At 37.7% G+C, this 20,967-nt stretch overlaps 1 protein-coding gene across 16 annotated transcripts in view; it reads right to left on the reverse strand.

The window, feature by feature from the left end:
• Lmbr1 (limb development membrane protein 1) overlaps positions 1 to 20,129 on the reverse strand; it is a 160,039-nt gene extending 139,910 nt beyond the window's left edge. For 4 of the 16 annotated variants that reach the window (XR_009227878.1, XR_009227877.1, XM_058582860.1 and 1 more), the window contains exon 1: positions 19,908 to 20,129. Coding sequence is in view for 8 of the 16 variants with exons in the window: in XM_058582860.1 (XP_058438843.1) it covers positions 19,908 to 19,973 (66 nt within the window). In the remaining 8 variants the exon portion in view is untranslated. The remainder of the gene's footprint in view (positions 1 to 19,907) is intronic. The other 12 variants (XR_009227880.1, XR_009227879.1, XM_058582862.1 and 9 more) reach the window with 6 other exon arrangements.
• Between the last annotated feature and the right edge of the window lie 838 nt (positions 20,130 to 20,967).

Genomic DNA, 20,967 nt, shown 5'->3' on the forward strand with positions numbered 1-20,967 from the left:
GCAGAGCAAAATTAAATGAAACGCAGGAAAACACACAAAGATCAAAGAAATGAACAACTTTATTTTTAAAGATAAACAAAATCAATAATGTTTAGCTACAATAAGCAAAAAAAAAAAAAAGAGAGAAATAACTCAAAGACACAGATAAACATAAGACTTTACAATTGATTCTGCAGAAATACATAGGATCATTAGGGACTATTATGAACAATGATATGCCAACAAATTTAAAAACCTACAAGAAATAGGTATATTTCTGGCACAAATTACCAAAACTCAATGTTGAGGACATAGAAAGGCTAAAAGATCAATACAAGTAAAAAACTGAATTGGTAAAAAAAAAAAAAAAAAAAAGTCTTCCAACAAAGAAAAAGAAAAGCCCAGGACTAGATGGCTTCACTGAATGACTTACCCAAACCTTAGGGGGAAAAAAGTTATTTTTAAACTCTTCCAAATAACTGAAAGAGATGGAACCCTCCCAACCTCATTCTATAAAGTCAACATTACCCTGATACAAAAATTAGACAAGGACACACCAAAGAAAACTACAAATCAACATATCCCTGATGAATATAGACGAAAAACTTAATAAACTACTATTCAAATTGAATCCAACAATATCAAAAATATTATATACCAAGATGGAGTGGATACAATATGGCTCAGCATATACATATAAACAAACACAATACATCACATGAACAGACTGGGAAGTCAAAAAAAATCCATGTGGTTATCTCAACAGATCCCCCCACAAAAAAAATAAAATTCAATATTCCTTTATGATAAAAATCCCTCAGAAAACTGGGTATAGGAGGAATTTATATCAACACAATATAAGCGTTTTAAGACAAATCCAAAGCCAACATCATACTGAATGGGGGAAAGCAGAAATCATTTCCTCTAATATCAGGAACAAGACAAAGATGTCCACTTTCAAAACTCTTACTCAACATAGTATTGGTAGTCTTAGCCAAAGCAATAAAGCAAGAGAAAGAAGTCAAGCAGAGGAGAAAAAGAGGAGGTCATATTATCCCTGTTTGCAAGACAACATGATATTTTTAAATATAGAAAGACCAAAAATGAAATGTCAGAACTGATAAAGTCATTACATGAATGACCTCTTCAATGAGAGTTAGAAAGCACTAATGGAAAAAAATGAAGATGATACATACAGGAAAAGTGGAAAGAACTATGTTTATGGACTAGAATAATTAATATCAATCACTGCCCATATTGCCCACAGTAATCTATGGAGTCAATGCAATTCCTATCAAAATACCAATGATACTCTAAACAGAATTTTTTTAAAAATCACAAAATTCACATGGAACCACAAAAGACCCTGAATAGCTAAAGCATTCTTGATCTGAGCAAAAAAGAACAAAGCTGGAGATAACGCAATACCTGATTTAACACATACTAAAAAGCCACAGTATTCAAAACAGCAAGGTACTGACATAAAAACAAACATATAAACTAATAAAACAGAGTAGAGAATCCAAAAATAAATCCATATATCTACAGTCAACTGATTTTCAACAAAGACAGCATGAACATACATTGGAGAAAGGAGAATCTGTTCAATAAATGGTGCTTGGAAAACTGGATATCCATGGACAGAATAAATAATCAGCCCCTACTCTCATCATATAAAAAAATAAATTCAAACAGGGCGAGGTGGCACATACCTGTAATCCCAGCAGCTCAGGAGGCTGAGGTAGGAGGACTGCAAGTTCAAAGCCAACCTCAGCAATTTAGTGAGTCCCTAAGTAACTCAGCAAGACCCTATCTCAAAATAAAATATAAAATGGGCTGGGGAGGCTGGGGTTGTAGCTCAAGGCACCTGTTAACCACATGTGAGCCACTAGGTCCCATCCTCAGCACCACATAAAAATAAAATAAGTAAAATAAAGGTATTGTGTCCATCTATAACATACATATATACATATACATATACATACATACATACATACATACATACATACATATTTTTTTTAAATGGCTGGGGATATGACTCAGTGGTTGAGTGCCCCTGGGTTCAATCCCAGGTACCAAAAGTAAATAAATAAAATTTTTTTAAAAAATTAATAAATTCAAAATAGATCAAAGACTTAAATGTAAGATCAGAAACTATGAAACCACTAGGAGAAAACGTTTCAGGACTTTGGTCTGATTTTGGATATGACCCCAAAAGCACAGGTAACTAAAGCAAAAATTGACACATGGGATTACATCAAACTAAAAAGATCCACACTGCAAAGGAAACAATCAACAAAGTGAGTAGACTACCTAAATAATAGAAGAAAACATCTGCAAATTATTCATCCAACAAGGCATTACTATTCAGTATATATAAAGAATTCAAACAACTCAACAGCAAAAATAAATAAATAAATCTGATTTCAAAATGGGCAAATGACCTGAAGTCACTACTCAAAAGAATATATAAAAATGGCCAACAAATGTATTTTTTAAATACTCACTAATTATCACAGAAATGTGAACTAAAACCCAATGAGATGTTAGAATGGCTATTATCAAAGATACAAAATAACAAATGCTTGCAAGGATGCAGAGAAAGAGGGACTCTTGAATTCCACTAGGAATGTAGGTTAGTACAGCCACTATGGAAAACAGTATGGAGTTCCCTCAAAAAACTAGAAAAATAACTACAACATGATCCAGCAATATATCCAAATATTTGCTATACACAAAGAAACTGAAATCCTGTCATATTTTAGAGACATCTGCACTCATAAGTTGTTGCAGCACCACGCCCAATAGCCCAGATACAGAATCAACTTAGGTGTCCAGGTTGGTGGCTGAATAGGTAAAGAAAATGTGGTATATACAGATGTTTATATGGTTCACACACAATGAAATACTACCCATTCAACCATAAAAAGAATAAAATGTTGCCATCTGCAGCAACATGGATGGAACTAGAAGATATTTATCTAAGTAAGTTAGACACTGGAAAATGAGTACTACATGTTCTCATTTATATGCACTAGCTTAAAAACTGATGTCAAAGACATACAGAATATAATGGTGGTTCACAGAGTCCAGGAAGGGTGTGGAGGAACATAGAGAGGATGGTTAACAGGTATAGGGGTGCAGCTGAACAGGAGGAATAACTTCTACTACTCCATGGCACAGGGATGGAAATTAATTAAGCCTTTCAAAATAGCTATGGAGAAGATTCTGAATGTTCTCAATAAAATGATAAATGCCTAATAATTATGCCAACTACCCTGATCATTACATATTATATATGTATGCTGAATTGTCCCACTGTACCCCATAATTAGGTATAATTACTACGTGCCAATTAAAAGTAAGAACATATTTTTAGTCAGGCACCTGGCAAATTCTGTAATCCCAGCGACTAGGGAGGCTGAGGCAGGCAGATTCCAAGTTCAAGATTAGCATGGACAATGAGATCCTGTCTCAAAATAAAAATAAAAACGGCTGGGGATGTAGCTCAGTGGTAAAGAACTCCTGGGCTCAATCCCCATAAAAATGTATTTTTATAAACAAAAATAAATGAATGAATATAAAACACAAAACTATAAAACTCCTAGAAGATAACATAGGAAAGAATCTAGATGACACAGGTTTGGGGAGGACTTTTTAGATACAACACCAAAGGTTCATACTATGAAAGAAAGAAATTCTAAGTTGTACTTCATTAAAATACAAAATTTCTGCTGTGTGAACACACTGTCAAGAGAATGAAAAGACAAGCCATACAATGATAGAAAATATTTGCAAAATAATACCTGATAAAGGATACTACCAAAAATATATGAAGATTTCCTAAAACTCAATAAGAAAACAAACGACTCTATTGGAAAATGAACCAAAGATCTAACCAATGAATATACAGAGACACAAAAAAGCATACAAAAAGATACTCAACATCATATGTTACCACCACACACCTACTAGAATGTCTAAAACCCAGAACACTGAGAACCCCAAATGCTGAAGAGGACGTGCAAAAAGAGAACTCTCATTTGTTAGTGGGGATGTAAAATGGTACCACCACTTTGGAAGACAGTTTTGTGGTTTCCTATCAAGTTAAACACACTGTTACCTAATGATCCAACAATCACTCTCCCTGGTACTTAGCAAGAGGAGTTGAAAATCTATGTTCCAGAAAAATCTGTAAATTTTTAGATTTTATAGCAGCTTCATTCGTGACTGTCAAAACTTGTATGAAACCAATAAGGTGCATCTATTCAAAGATGAATAGACAAAATGTGAAACATTCATTTAAGACTATTATTTGGTGATAAAAAGAAAAAGGCTACCAAACAATGAAAAGTTATCAAGCAAGGAAAGGTAAAAGCATAAGAAGCCAACCTGAAACAGCTACATACTATACAATTCCAATTATACAACATTTTGGAAAAGGCAAAGGTATGAAAATAATAAAAACACCAGTATTAGCTAGAGGTTGAGGGGGAAAGATGAATAGACAGAATACAGAAAACTGGTGAAACTGCTTTGTACCATACCATAATGGTATCACACGTTATAAAATTTTTTCAAAACCCAGAAATGTGCAACACCAAAGGTGAACACTAATATAATCTATGCACTCTAAGTGATAATGATGTTAAATGTAGAATCATTGATTTTAACACATGCACCACTGGGTGGGGGATGTCAATAATGGGGGAGGCTATACATGTGTGAGGGCATAGAGTACATAAAAATCTCCATATCTTTTATTCAATTTTGCTGTGAACCTAAAAATTGCTCCAAAAAAAAAGGTATTTTTAAGTAGTAGTAAGGCTGTTTGTTCTAATAGGTATATGCATTCACCACACTCAAAGTCCTATACTCCTCACACCCCACCCAACCCCTTCACAACCACTCATCTGCCTTCTGTCTCTATGGATTTGCCTATGCCAGCTATTTCATATAAATGAAATCATGCTATGAGTGACTTTTGTGTCTGACTTCTTTCATGAAGTATATAATATTTTCAAGTTTCTACATACTGTAGCATGTATCAGTACTTCACTCCTCCAGATTACTTGAGAAAACACACTATTTGATTAAAAATATAGCTCAGCTGGAAGAGTGCTTGCCTCATATGCACAAGGCCCTGAGTTCAATCCCCGACATCACAAAAAAAAAAAAAAAAAAAAACCCACATTGGGTTTTTCTTGTAGCTGAATGCATTCCTTTCTATTAACCACACAACAATGTATTTATAAAGATGTTCATAATTCCATTATTTATAATTGCAACAAATTATCCTTCAAGAGAGAGAAGAAAACAAAATTACCAATGTCTTATCTAAGAACAGTTAATTTGGATACAAAACACTTGCTAATATCTACTCTTGTAACAGTTATCAAACTGCTATCATAAATTGCACTTTATCTTTCAATATGTGTTCCAATAAGGTAAAACAATAATACTTCCTCACAAACAGATAAAACATCAAAACCCTTCCAAGGGGTAAATACTCCATTTTTCAGGATTATCACAGCAAATTTCAAGGCCATTAATGTCATCTACAGTATTACACATTGTTGCTTTTTGTTGAAGTTCGAATTCTAGATATTCTTTTTAGTCACCAACAAAAAGTCCCTTGTGTCCCTTCTGAGACCATACTCCAGAAAAACAGGAAAAAGACAGGCATCTCTTGAGAGGAGCTAGAGACCAAGCAGCAAGTGGTAAGCATCATTCATTATCCTGGGACTCTACATCCCAATCACAGCCAGTTCACCCAAACTCCTCCTTTCCAAAAGCCCACACCACCCCCACTCCTCTTCCACATTTTACCGTGATTGATTTCTGTTAGATGTTTCATGCAAATAAAAGTTGGCTCCCCCATCTATTATGATGTGCACTGACACAAGCACAATTTATCCTACACACACACACACATATGTGTATATATATACTGAATGAAAACAAGTGTCAGGTGGATTACTGATTTAAATGAAAAAAAATAAGTTTAGAAGATTTAGCCTTCTACAGCCAGTTACACCTGCTGTAGAACATTTACAGCTAGTAAAAAACCAGAAGGACTGCTCTACCTCCTGGTCACCTGCAAAGATGGTTAAAAATGGGAATATACACAGGGCATGACTGTAAGTCAAAAGTAACAGGAGAAAACTGGAGACACTTGAACACAGAAACATCACACACACAATGACAAACATACCATGATTTAGATTGTGTAAATACACACAGAGAAATAAAACAATGGTACATATTTCAAAGTGGTGACACTTCAAAATATTTTTACTCTTTTATCTTCTGTCCTCTACTTCAGAATAAACTCAACTGATAACAGTAGAGACTATTATTTATATAATGAAGGGAAGAACAATGCTATTTTTAATATGAATAAAATAAAATTTTTTCCATAACCCTATTAGAAAGCAAAGAAACAATATGCACCCTGATTCAGTGATCTTACTTTAAGAAGAAAAAAGCTACATGCATTAAAATTTTCATTGTAGCTTTATCTTAAGTAGTGGGAAATTAAAAACCATGCTTCCATTATTAAATATTTAGGTCAGCATTATTACCACAATTAGTAATAAAAGCCACCACTAGAGAATATAAGAACAAGAAGTACTCATCAGTCATACCTTTGTAGTAAATTGATACAACATGAAATAAAGATTTAGCTCTGTCTTAGAAGAGCAACCAAAAGAAAAACAAAGAATAACAACAATAAACACAGAGGAAGTGGAAGAAAGGCAGTGGTATAAATATTTACCTAGTAGTGTAAGTTCTATCAAAAGCTAGTAGCCAAATCCTCAATGTCTTGTGTGAAAAGTCAATATATACTGTTAAATGTTGGTAAAACAAAGAATATTACTTAAAAATTCTTACTTCCTATATGTATTACAGAAGTGATTTGGGAAAATCTAGAAGAAAAATAAGAGACTGGTTATGGATGGGAAGCCTTACTTTTCTTAAGGTCTTCTATCCTACTTGATTTATCATATATACAAAACTCTTACACAGTCATTTTCAAGTAATCCTTCAAAGACTTACCTACCATTCCTTCACTTACAGGTTAACATTGTTTTTAAAAATTACCACATAATAAAATTCCTTTCTCTTAAAAAAAAAAAAAAAAAAACTGTGCACCATAAAAAGAAATCTTAACAAGATTAAGGAACAGATCATTCTAAACAACTTAATGTTAAAAAATAAATAAATAAAAGATACCACCCCTCATGATCACATATCTTATATTTAAAAAGAAAAATTAGGGCTGGGGTTGTGGCTTAGTGGCAGAGCGCTTGGCTAGCATGCATTAAATAAAATAAAGGTGTTGTGTTCATCTACAACTAAAAATTATTTAAGAAAAAAACATTAAACTAATATTCACCATGCTAACCAAAACCTGTTATTTAAAATTAAATAAGAATCAACTTCAAAAAGTCCTAAAATAGGGCTGGGGATGTGGCTCAAGCAGTAGCACGCTCGCCTGGCATGCGTGCAGCCCGGGTTCGTCCTCAGCACCATATACAAACAAAGATGTTGTGTCCGCCAGAAACTAAAAAAATAAATATTAAAAAAAAAAAAGTCCTAAAATAACTCCTTTGGATCAAACCTATGCAGAGACTAGATATCAGATATATTCTCAAGCAGCCACCAAATGATGAAGTCAAGGGAAGTCACCACACAGAATATAATATTTTTAATCTAAATTATACCATAAATACTATTCACAAAAAGAATTTCTCAGGTAAACCAAAGACTTAAAGGCCAAAAAGATAACAGTGATTTCTCCTTTCAAGAACACAAAAAGATCTTGAAGTCATCACTCCACCTTCACAACAAGAAAAGGCTGAACAAACTGAAAATCACCAGCTCTTCTTAGGGCCCTGAGAAAATTGAGATCCCAGGACAAACTGCTGCACCAGAAACTGGAAACAAAGTCCTATACCTGTGTCTATTGCACCAGTCCCAGCAGGATCTCTAAGCTGCCACTGATGTGCTACTGCAGGATCAGCATGGGCTGGGTGAAGACTTAGAAACTCCAAAAGTCCAGTGTGAAGAGGACTGCCATCCTTTGAGTTCCCAGGAACTCAGCCAGGTTCTCAGGGTAAGGATATGGGGATGAGGGGAGTGTCCCTTCATTCTTCCTGCAGGGGCAGGAGGAAATACCATTTTGAATATGCCCAGAGCTTCATGTTAGCCTTACGAATGGTCTGCCCTCAAGGAAAACAATTTTTACTCATAGCCCAACCTATTTGGGGATTACAAGAGCCTAACCAATTGAGGGTAAAGGAAACGTACAACTCCAGCTCCCTTCCAGTCTTGGTTACCTAAGGAAGGAGAAAAAAAGGCTGAGCAGCATTAGTGAAGGTCACAGCCCAGAGGCACAAGCTAAAAATCAAAAAAAAAAAAACTGACAACATCAAATGCCGGTAAGCATGTGGAGCAACAGGAACTTTCACTGACCACCGGTGAGAAAGCAAAATCATATGCCACTTTGGAGGTCTTCCATACAAAGAACTTAGTTACACACTAACTTTGTAGTTCCACACAAAGTTAAACATAATCTTTTTTTTTTTAGAGAGAGTGAGAGAAGGAGAGAGAGAGAGAGAATTTTAATGTTTATTTTTTAGTTATCGGCGGACACAACATCTTTGTTTTTGTATGTGGTGCTGAGGATCGAACCTGGGCCGCACGCATGCCAGGCGAGCACGCTACCGCTTGAGCCACAACCCCAGCCCTTAAACATAATCTTACAATACAATTCGGCAATCTCATTCTTTGGTATTTGCCCAGTGAGTTGAAAGTTTCTGTCCATTCTGATGATATAGAAGAAAAATGAACTCTAACTATGTTTCTCCTCACTCTTACTCAACAATAATCAACACAGAAGCTTTTGTGATTCCAATGTACAGGGATTTCTCCCCACCCTCACGCAAGAGCAACTCTACAGCAGACAACAATTCAAGTGAATTGGGCATTCAAATCAACTCAGTTCAGACACCATCTACCTGGAGGTAGTTATTCCACAGGTTGAGGGCTCAATCCCACCAGACTGCCCTCATTTTAGATGCCACTCATATGTCCAGGCCTCCAGAACTTCTGACCAACCAGCTACCAACTAAGGTGTAGACACATACATATACACACACCTTGTATACAAATACACCCAAACCTTTGGGTTTGATTAATTTGCTAGAAGACCTCACAGAACTTGGAGAAGCACTTACTTGTTTATCAGTTTCTTATAAAGGATACACAAATAAATAGCCAGATAGAGAGATACACAGGACAAAGTCTGAAAGGGTCCCAAGCACAGACATTTCCAACCATGTGGAGTCGGGGTGTACCATCCTCCTGGCACGTGATGAGTTCCAGTTTACATCCTATAAGTCTCTAGGTATTCAGCTGTCCCAAAGTTCCCTGAACCATGTCTTTTGGGATATTTATAAAGATTCCATTGCATGGTCATGATTGAAGCGTGAAAGACATGCAAAAACGTGACTGAACAAATCACCAATAGACTCATATGGGAAACTAACAAGGCCTGTTGTGACTGTCTATTCAGATCCTTCTTGACCTCTGAGTGCAGCATTCTTTCTTCATACGTATGGGACAGGATCTCTTCCAAAACACAGGTCTTATGTTCTACCATCAGACAAGATAGGTCAGAGAAATTCTTTATGGCCAACATCGAGAAAGGTGGGGAAAGAGTTTCCATGACACCATAGGGAAAAGAAATTCTAGTTTCTATGGCATGTCTTGAGAAGAAAAAGGAACAGGTAAAAAGGAAGCATGAGAAGTCCTGGGCAGAATAAAATTGTACTCTGTATGCTGCAAGATAATGTTGAAGGACATAGAATTACTGAGTATGGAAAGAAATCCACGTTCATGGATCAGAGAATTTAATATTCTTGGGATGATAATAACTCCCAAATTGATCTACATATTTAACACTCTGAAAATTCTAGTTCTTGCTTTCCTGCAGAAATTGACAAGTTTATCATAAATTCACAAAAAAAAAAAATCCAACTCATCCAGAATTACCAATCATGGAAAGAACAAAATTGGTGGACTTACAATTCCAAATTTTAAACTTACTACAAAGCTACAGTGATCAAGACAGTGTGGTACAATGACAGACACACAGATCAATGGAACAGAACTGAACCCTTATAATACTATGGTCAACTGATTTTCAACAAGAATGTTGAGACAATTCATTGAGGGAAAGAATAGCCTTTTTAACAAATGATACTTGAAAAACTGGATATCCATTTGAAAAAGAACGAAGTTCTTTCCTAAATCATACATAGAAATAAACTGTAATGGAGTCTAAAGCCAAATGTAACAGCTAAAACTATAACATACTTAGAAAAAAAAAAGTAAATATTCATGATCCTGGGTTGCCAAGGCCTTCTTACATATCACATAAAAAATACTAATGATAGATCTGAGGTTGTAGCTCAGTGGTAGCGCACTTGCCTAGCAAGCGTGAAGCACTGGGTTTGATCTTCAGAACCACAAAAAAAATAAATAAAGGTATTGTGTCCATCTACAACTGTTTTGTAAAAATACAAATAACAAAATTTTTAAACATACATAATCTAACTTCAAAACAAGTAAGAACCTTTGTCCTACAATTAAAAAAAGTGAAAAGATGAGTCAAAGGAGAAAATATTTGCAAGTTTTATATCTGAGATGGGTCTTGTATCTAGAATATACAAAGAAGTCTTCCAACTCAATAATAATAATAAACCAACTTAAGAATGGACAAAGGATCTGAATAAACATTTCTCCAAAGAAAATACACAAATAATAAGCACATAAAAAAGATGTTCAACAGAATGAGTTATCAGGAAAATGCATACAAAAATGACAATGAGAGACCATGTCACACCCACTAGGATCATTATAATTCAAACCAAAATGACAAGTAAAATGAAGATATGAAGAAATCTCATACATTGATGACAGGAATGTGAAGTGGTTTCATAACTGTGGAAAACAGGTTGATAGTTCCTCTAAACAAAATATAGAGTTTCCATATGACCCAGCGTGTCCACTCCTCCATATATGCCCAAGAGAAATGAAAATAGATTTCCACTCAAAAACTTGTACACAAATGGTCTTAGCATTTTCATAAAAGCCAAAAAGTAGAAACAACCCAAAGGTCTATAATAATTGAATGAACAAAATGTAACATATCCAAATAATGGAATAGATTTTGACCATAAAAAAGAATTCAGTCTGGGCTGGGGATGTGGCTCAAGCGGTAGCGCACTCACCCGGCATGCGTGTGGCCTGGGTACGATCCTCAGCACCACATAACAAACAAAGATGTTACATCTGCAGAAAACTAAAAAATAAATATTAAAAAAAATTCTCTCTCTCTCTCTCTCTCTCTAAAAAGAATTCCGTCTGATATATGCTTCAATTTGACAGAACCTTGAAAATATGCTAATTAAAAGAAATTAGATATTAAAAATTATATATTACATGATTCAAATTATATGACACAACCAGAATATGCAAATCTAGACAAGCAAATCTAGGCAAAAAGTATATTAGGGTTGCTGAAGCTTACAGGAAAGAGAATGAGGAGAAATAGAAAATGACTGCTAACCGGTAGACAGTTTGTTTTCGAGATAAAGAAAACGTTGAAGGATTGTGGTAAATTGCACAACACTGTGAATATACTAAAAACTACAAAATTGAGTGAACTGTAAAGTATGTTAAGCCTACGAACAAAACTGCTTAAGAACTGCTGAGTTAATTTTAGGCAGCATTTTCTGGTAGAACAAATACACACACACACATATATACGTATGTATGAACTACTAAATATTAATTGTATAATTTCAGTGATTCCACATGAGTAAAATACTCTTGCATTTATATTGAGAACAGTACTGACTGCATAACATAAAGATGAATGATAATAATAGATATTAAAGTATAAAATTAGAATTTTCTATTTTACTAAGTGTTAAAACATAAGAGCTTTCAAAGAAAAATTCTGAACATCAGCCCCTTATTGTATTCTTCCTATAATGCCTTCAGTTCTTGAATTATCTTATCACCAAAACTTTCAGGAAACTGACCTGTTTATTATTATATTTGGATGTACTCTCCAAATCTGTAAAACCATCATGAATAAATAGCTTCAAAAATATATTACAGACACTGAGGAATGGGGGTGGGGGAGGAGAAGACTCTCAGAGACTTACTATCCTCCTGCCTAAATTTGGCTTGGAAACAAAACATTGACATTAGATAATGCTAAAAGGACAAGTCATTCTTTGGATGTCTATACCTCTAAGGTATTCTGACTATAATTTAATAAAGAAAGAATAAAAAATACCTATTGAACTTATAAAAAGAAGTCAATACCTGTCAATATCAAAAATCATAAAATACAAAGACAAAAATAATGAAAAAGGCAAAAAAATAAAAACAACTAAAAGACTAACAGAAAACAACAAAATGAAAATTGTAAATCCTTCCCTATCAATAATTATTTTATAAGAAAATGGATTAGATTCCCTAATAAAAGGTACAGAGTGGTTGAATGGGGGGAAAAAAAAAACCTAGCTATATGCTGCTTACAAGAAACTTGCTTTAGACTTAAGGATATATACAGGCTGAAAGTTGTGCTGGGGTTGCAGCTCAAGAGTAGAGCACTTGCCTAGCACACAAAAGGCCGTAAAGTTCTATCCCCAACACTGCATAGGGGGAAAAAAAAAAAAAAAAAGGCTGAAAGTAAAGAGACAGGAAGAAGGTGTTCTATCAAACGATAATCCAAAAACAGTGGGTATCTATACTTATTTCAAAACCTGACACAAGATACAAAGAATCATTTTTAAAAGTACATACCATAATGACAAAATAATCAATACACCAGAAAGATTCAATACACTCATACATGCCCACAACATCAAAGCACCTAAATGTACAAAGCAACAGAACGAATTGAAGGGAGAAATAAGATGGAAAGAATAATAGAAGTCTTCAATACCCTAACCTTAATAATGGACAAAACACCCAGACAGAAGATCGTAAGGAAACAGATGGCTTGAGTAATACTATGGACAAATGGATACTCCAAAACATAACGAACACACCATTTGGCTGGGACTGTGGCTCAGCGGTAGAATGCTCGCCTAGCATGCACAAGGCCCTGGGTTTGATCTTCAACACCACATAAAAATAAATAAACAAAATAAAGTTATTGTGTACAACTAAAAAATAAATATTTTTTAAAAAATGAACACACCATTCAAACAGCAACAGAAAACACATTCTTTTCAAGCACACGGGAATCCTTCTCCAACATGAAATCATGTGTTAGGTCACAAAAACAAGTCCTAACAAATTTAAGGAGACTGAAATCACCAAACAAGGAATCAACAGAAGGATCACTGGAAAATTCACAAATATGTGAAAATTTTAAAACAAAATCTTGAACAAAGAAGAAATCAAAAAAGAAATTAGAAAGTAACTCAAGACTAATTATCACAATATACCAAAACTGATGGAATGCAGCAAAAGGAGTACTGAGAAGGAAGTTTATAACAATAATGACTAGATTAAAAGAGAAGAAAGATCTCAAACCATCAATGTAATATACCAAACCAACAAAATAAAGGATAAAAAAATCAATGTCATCTCAACTGATGCATAAAAAGCACTAGAAAAAATCTAGCACTCTTTCATAGTAAAAGCTCTTTTTAACAAAGTAGGAAAAGAAGGAAATTATCTCAACATAATAAGAGTCATACATGAAAAGCCTATAGCCAACATCACACACAATGGTGAAAACTGAAAGCTTTCCCCTTAACATCAAGAATAAGGCAGGGATTTCCACTTTGCCACTTCTACTCAACACATTACCAGAAGTCCCAACCAGGGGAATCAGACAAGAAAAATAAAAAAGAGGCATTCAAATCAGAAAGAAAGAAGCAAAACTATTCCTGTTAACAGATGAAATCATCTTAACTGTAAAAAAAGAAAACACACACTAAGGACTACATTAAAAAAAAAAAGTTACAAGTAATAAATTCAGTATACAAAGTCAATATTAAAAAATCAGGTGTATTTTTCAATACACTATGACAAAGTATCTGAAGAAATTAGTAAAGTAATCCCACTTACAAAAGCACCAAAAAAGAATAAAATGCACAGGAATAAATTTAATCAAGAAGGTGAAAGACTTTTATACTAAAACCTACAAAACACTGATGAAAGAAATTAAAGGAAGCAAGAATACATGGAAGGACAGCCTATGTTTTTAAGAAAGACTTAATATTGTTAAAATGTCCCTGCTACCCAAAACAATCTACAAATTCAATGGAATTCCTATCAAAATCTCAATAGCATTTTACAGAAATAGAAAAAAAAAGTCTAAAGTTTATATTGAACCAAAAAAGACCCCCAAGAGCCTAATCAATATTCAGCAAGAACAAAGCAAGAAACATCACACTTCTTGATTTCAAACTTATTACAAAACTGGGGTAGTCAAAGCAATGTGATACAAGAAGAAAGACAGACATAAAGAACTATGGAACAAAGACCGGAGGAATAATTCACTCAGATATGGTCATCTGAATTTAAACATGAATGCAAAGGATACACAATGGGGAAAACATAGTGTCTTCAACAAATTATCCTAGGAAATTGGATATTTACATGTAAAAGAATGAAACTGAACCCTTACATCATAAACAAATATCAATTCACAATGGATTAAAGACTTAAATCTGAAATTAGAAAACTACTAGAGGAAAACATTCATGACATTGGTTTTGGCAACTGTGTCATGAATAAGACACCAAAAGCAGAGGCAACAGAAACAAAATTAGAAAGTGGCCATCATAAAACCAAAAAGCTTCTGCACAACAAAATAGACAATAAACAGAGTGGGAAAAGCAAACTAAGAAATGGAAGAAAAATATCTGCAAACCGTTGAAGACTGATTAAAGAATCAATATCCACTCGGTCTATACCCAAAGGATTTAATATCAGCATACTATCGTGACTCAGCCACACCAATGTTTATAGCAGCTGAATTCACAATAGCTAAACTGTGGAACCAACCTGGATGCCCATCAATAGATGAGTGGATAAAGAAACTGTGGTATATACACAATGGAATATTAATCAGCATTAAAAGAGAATAAAGGGCTGGGCTGTGGCTCAGTGGTAGTGCACTTGCCAAGCATGTGTGAGGCACTGGGTTCAATTCTCAGCACCACGTATAAATAAATGAATAAAATAAAGGTCTATCAATATTTAGAAAATAATTTTAAAAAGAGAGAATAAAATCATGGCATTTGCAGGTAAATGGATGGAGTTGGAGAATATTATGCTAAGCAAAGTAAGCCAATCCCCAAAAACTAAAGGTCGAATGTTTTCTCTGATTAGTGGATCCTGAGCTATGATGGGGGGAGGACACGGGAAGAATGCAGGGACGTTGGATTGGGCAAAGGGGAGGGTGGAGAGGGGTCACATGGATAGGAAAGATGGTGGGATGAGATGCACATCATTATCCTAAGTACATGTATGATTGCATGAATGGTGTGTCTCGACATCGTGTACAACCAGAGTACTGAAAGGTTGTGCTCCATTTGCGTACGATGAATTGAAATGCATTCTGCTGCCATGTACAACTAAGCAGAACAAACAATAATAATAAAAATGAAAATAATAAACAATTCATAGAACTTAAAAAAAAAAAAAAAGAATTAACATCCAAAACACAAGCAGGGTATAGTGGTGCATGCCTGTAATCGAAGTTACTCAAGAGCCTAAGGCAAAAATATCACCTAAACCCAGGAGTTTGAGATAAGTATGGGCAACACAGCAAGACCCTGCCTCAGGGAGGAGAAGGGAAATATATAAATGAAATTCCTATAACTCAAAAATAAAAACAACTAAAACCTGATTTTAAAATGGGCTAAAGACTTCAGTAGGCATTTCTCGAAAGACGACATACAGCCAATAGGTATAGGCAATGCAACTGAAAACCTCAATGAGATGACACCTCACACCTGTACTGGTGAGGATGTGGAGAGACTAGAGCCCTGGCACACTGCTGGCAGAGAGGTAAGACAGTACAGCCTCTATGGAAAACAATTTGGCAATTCCTCAAGAAATTAGATATAGAATTATCACATGATCCAGCAATTCCTCTTCTGGATATAAACACAAAGGAACTGAAAGCAGGGACTTAGATACTTGTACACTCATACCAGCATTATTCACAACAGCCTAAAGGTGGAAACAACCCAAGTCTGCATTGATAGCTGAATGGATAAGCAAAATGTGTTATATACAAAAACAGATTGTTCTTTAGCCTTAAGGAAATTCTGACACACACTCCAATATGGATTAACCTTGAAAACAGTATGCTAAGAAAAATACACCAAATACAAAAGGACAAATATTGTAGAATTCAACTCATATGAACTATCTGGAGTAGTCAAGATCATAAAGACAGAAAATACAGTGGTTATTAGCAGCTTGAGGGAGTAAGGGAGTCTTTGTTTAATGGATACAAAGTTTCAGTCTGAGATGATGAAAAACTTCAGGAGATGGACAGTGGTGGTGGATGCACAACAATGTGAATTACTTAATGCTACTGACCTGGACCTTTAGGCAAATTTTATGTTACGTACATTAATCACAAGAAAAATATTAAACAAAAATTATAGCACTATATGGAAAAACCAAAAAGAGTTGAATAATTTTTAAAAGTTAGACACAAGTCCTAGAGAAAAGGCAAGTATTGACAGATACCCTAAATATGAATAATTTGAGGAAGAAATGCCAAACACTGGAAATCCACTGCACTTGGGTGTTAGGGTCTGTAAACAAAGTGTACTTATTGCCCTGATTCTACTGAAGGTGAAGTGCACTTGACCACCCAGGGGTGCTGAGCTGAGGAAAATGGGGTGAGGAGAGACAGAACTAAGAAACTATGATCAGAGAATCACTGCCAAAACTGAGTTGTTTCCAATGAAGTAGACAAAGTTGTAATAAAGCTCTGGACTACCATAACATGGGTCCCTTTCTCAATAATAATTACAGAATATCTAATTAATTAATAAAAATAAAGCCAAAGACAAATACACCAATGGGACAGCACAGAATCCAAAATTAAACCTCACAAATATAGAGCTGCCTGTGGCAAAGGTCATAAATAGTGCCAAAGTGATTAAACATTTATGTGAAAAAAATATGATTCCTACCTCATACTATATACAAAAAAAAAAATATTCAGATGCACTGTAGATTCAGATGGGAAGGGCAATTAAATAAAGCACTGAGAGAAAATCATAAGAGAATATCTTCATACCCTAGGAGTAAGCAAAGATTCCTCAATCTTTTTTTCTTCTTCTAGTCAGTCTTGGGGATTGAGCCCAATGGTGCTCTACCACTGAGCCACACCCCCACACTTTTTATTTCTTATTTTGGGACAGGATCCTACTGCCCAGACTGGCCTTGAATTTACAATCCAATTGCCTCAGCCTCCAAAGAAGGTGGGATTACAGGCATATCTAACATCATGATGCCCGACTGCAAGGAAAGGTTTCTTACTCAGGACATTTACTCATCATACAGGAAAACATTTTGCGAAAATGAACTACAGTAAGAACTTACATGCATGTCAAAATACACTCTACTGTCAGTATATCTAAAAAAAAAAAAAAAAAAAAAAAACAGATTTTAAAAAGTGAAAAAAAGAACTTATGTTCATCAGAACAATATCATTAAGTGTGAAAAGTTATCCAGAGAGTGGGAAAAAAGTATTTGCAAAACACATATGTGTCAAAGAAATCATATTTAGAACAAAAAACCTGCAAATCAATACTACCAGGGGCTGTGGCTGTGGCTCAGTAGTGGAGTGCTTGCCTAGCACGTATGAGGCCCTGGGTTCAATCCTCAGCACCACATAAAAATAAATGAATAAAATAAAAGTATTGTGGGGCTGAGGATATAGCTCAATTGGCAGAATACTTGCCTCGCATGCACAAGGACATGGGTTCAATCTCCAGCACCACATACACACACATACACACACACAAAAAAAGGCAAATCTTACTGTATGTTAATTGTACCTCAATAAAATTGACACAAAAATTGTTTTTTTAAAAAAAGAATAAAGGTATTGTGAAAAAAAAAAAAAAGTAGACACTACTGGGCACGGTGGCGCACACCTGTAATCCCAGCAGCTCTGTAGGCTCAGGCAGGAGGATCTTGAGTTCAAAGCCAGCCTCAGCAATTTAGGAAGGCCATAAGCAACTCAAGAAAAGTTCAATCCCTGGTACCAAAAAAACATACATTTATATAACATATACACACACACACACAAATTTTAAAATGGAAAAAGAAAACCTTGAAGATATTTCACAAAAGATTATAAATGGCCACTAAACATATAAAGTGGTGCAAATTCATTATACATCATGAAAAGGCAAATTAAAAACCTTTGTACAATGAATACCCTGACATCCTTGCTAAAATGCAACAATTTTTTAAAGGGCTCGAAAATAATATCAAGTGTTGGTAAAGATGGCAAGCACCACATTAGTGGTGGTGGGGGGGGACTGTTTAAAAGCATCCACTAAAATGAACAAATAAATAGCATCTAACCTAGAAAATTTCATTTATAGGTCTACACCCAACGGAAATGCACCCACCCGGTCACCAAAAGACATGCACAAAATTATTCATGGCCAAAATCTAGAAAGCACTGAAGTACCCATCAACAATGAAAACAAAAAACTAAAAATCAGTTGTGCTACAGTGACACAACTACAGCACTAAGAATGAATTATAACCACATACAACATGGAGAAATTTCACAACTCATTGTTAAGCGAAAGAAACTAGATACAAATGAGTGCATACTGTAAGATCTCATTTGTATGGCAGCAAAACATCATCTACAGTGTTAGAAGCCAGGGCAGTGGTTAACTTTCGTTGGAGCTGAGGGTACACAAAGCGAGGGTGAGGGGGGAACCTCTAGTAAAATTCTGGTTCTTACTCTTGATACGAAATTGCACAGATGTGTTTAGTAAGAAATACACACAGGGGTACACCTATGATTATATACATCTCCCTGTATAACATTCATTTAAAAAAAAAAAAAAAGCAAATTCCACTATCTGAAATTTTGCATCTCCTTCTATGCCAAGCAAGGTATGACTTGGCAAGCTGATTCTCAATTTTCAAGAACCATAAGTACACAAATTGAACAATTTTAAAACCTCTAATCAAGAGTGTGCCTGAACACGAGAGGTGTCAGAAGACAGGAGAAGTAAATACAAACAGATAAGTTAACGTATTTTACACGATTATTATGGGCACACGTTTCCGCCAGCCTCCGGACTGCCACCCCGTCCCCGCCCGCCGCGGCCCCCGGGCGGCCGAGCTCCCCGAGTGCCCAGCTCGCCGCCCGCTGCACCTGCACGGGTCAGGGAGGAGGCGAGGACAGAGGGCTGCGGGGGAGGGGAGGGCGAGGACAGGGGGCTGGGGGGGAGGGGAGGGCGAGGACAGGGGGGTGGGGGACGCGGACAGGAGACGCGGGGAGGAGGGGCGAGGGCAGGGGACGCGGGGGGGGGAGGTCGAGGACGGGGATGGGAGGGGGGACGAAGGCAGGGGCGGGGGAAATAGGGCAGGTGACGGGGGCGCGGGGGCAGGTGACTGGGCCGGGGGCGAGGGCAGGGGCAGAGGCCCTCCAATGCCAAGGGAGAAAGGGGTGGGGGGGCACGGACGCGGCGGAGGCGGGGTGAGGTGGGCGCCGCGGCCGAGCGCGGACCGCGCAGCTGGCGGGGCTGCGGCGGGGCCGCGGGGCAGAGCGCGGGCGGCGGGGGCAGGGGCTGGGGAGGGCCCGCGGCGGCGCCGCCACGCACCGTGCACTCCCGCACTTGGCTGTGGAAGTGCTGCTCCCGCGCGGACACCTCGTCCTGACCGTCCATCCTCCTTCATGCCCGCCGCCGCGCCGCCCGCGTCCGCGCGCTCCGCCGCACCATCGTCCGCCGACGCAGGGGCTCGCACGGCCGCGCCGGGCCCGGGCCGCAGCGGGGTCTCGACACCGTCTCTTCAGCCGCCGCCTCAGCCGACGGGAGACGCCGCTCAAGCTGCGGAGGACAAGTGCCGCGGCGGGGGCGGGGCCGGCGGGGCGGGGCCGTGCGTCACGCGGAGGCGTCGGTGCGTCAGAGAAGCGCGCCTCGGCGTCCGGGAAGCCGGGAGGGTCGGGGGCGGAGCCTAGGGGTCTGGGCGGGGCCTCGGTCTGGGCGGGGCCACGGGGCCGGGCGGGGCCTCGGCGGCCGGGGCGGGGTCGGTGATGTGCTGAGGTGACGGGGTGGCCCGCTGCGACCCCTGCTCGCCCGACCGGTCCGGGCGCCCTGCTCTAGTTCCCCACAAGAGTTGATTACTGATGGTGCCTGCCTGGTGCCCCTGCTCGGTGCTCAGTGCTCGGTGCGCGTAACGCGGCCTCGGGGTTCTGGACAGGAGGAGGCGGGGTCCCCGCGGAGGCTCGCTCGGCCGAGGGTGCGCAAGCTCCGAAAGCTGTGCCCCGCGCGCTCCGGGCGCCACCCGGCCTTTCCCGGCGGACGAGGGCGTGGCTCCCACCTGCAAAACCGAGATAGCCTCGGGCCGGCCGACCCAGCGCCAGCCTTTCAAGGGCACGTTTTTTTTGGAGCACCACCAAATGTGCCAAAAACAATGACTAGTCCTCCCCCATTCCACGTTATCATTGTTTCTGTTTTTGTAACCAAATTGAAATTTAAAGGAATATTTGCAATTTTGCTTTGTAGTTTATATGGCTACACAGAAGTTATTTAAATTGCCCTTGGATGTAGGTGTTGGGAGAACTCTGAGAACCTGAAGTTTGCACAAGCCATGCCCTGCTGCCTTAGGCTGATAATCATCCAGGAATGACTTCCACCTCATTCATTCAATTCAAAATTC

Source organism: Marmota monax, unplaced genomic scaffold, assembly GCF_021218885.2.
Source record: "Marmota monax isolate L192 unplaced genomic scaffold, Marmota_monax_Labrador192_F-V1.1 WCK01_AAM20220418_F8-fsc00226, whole genome shotgun sequence".
Taxonomy (NCBI): Eukaryota; Metazoa; Chordata; class Mammalia; order Rodentia; family Sciuridae; genus Marmota; species Marmota monax.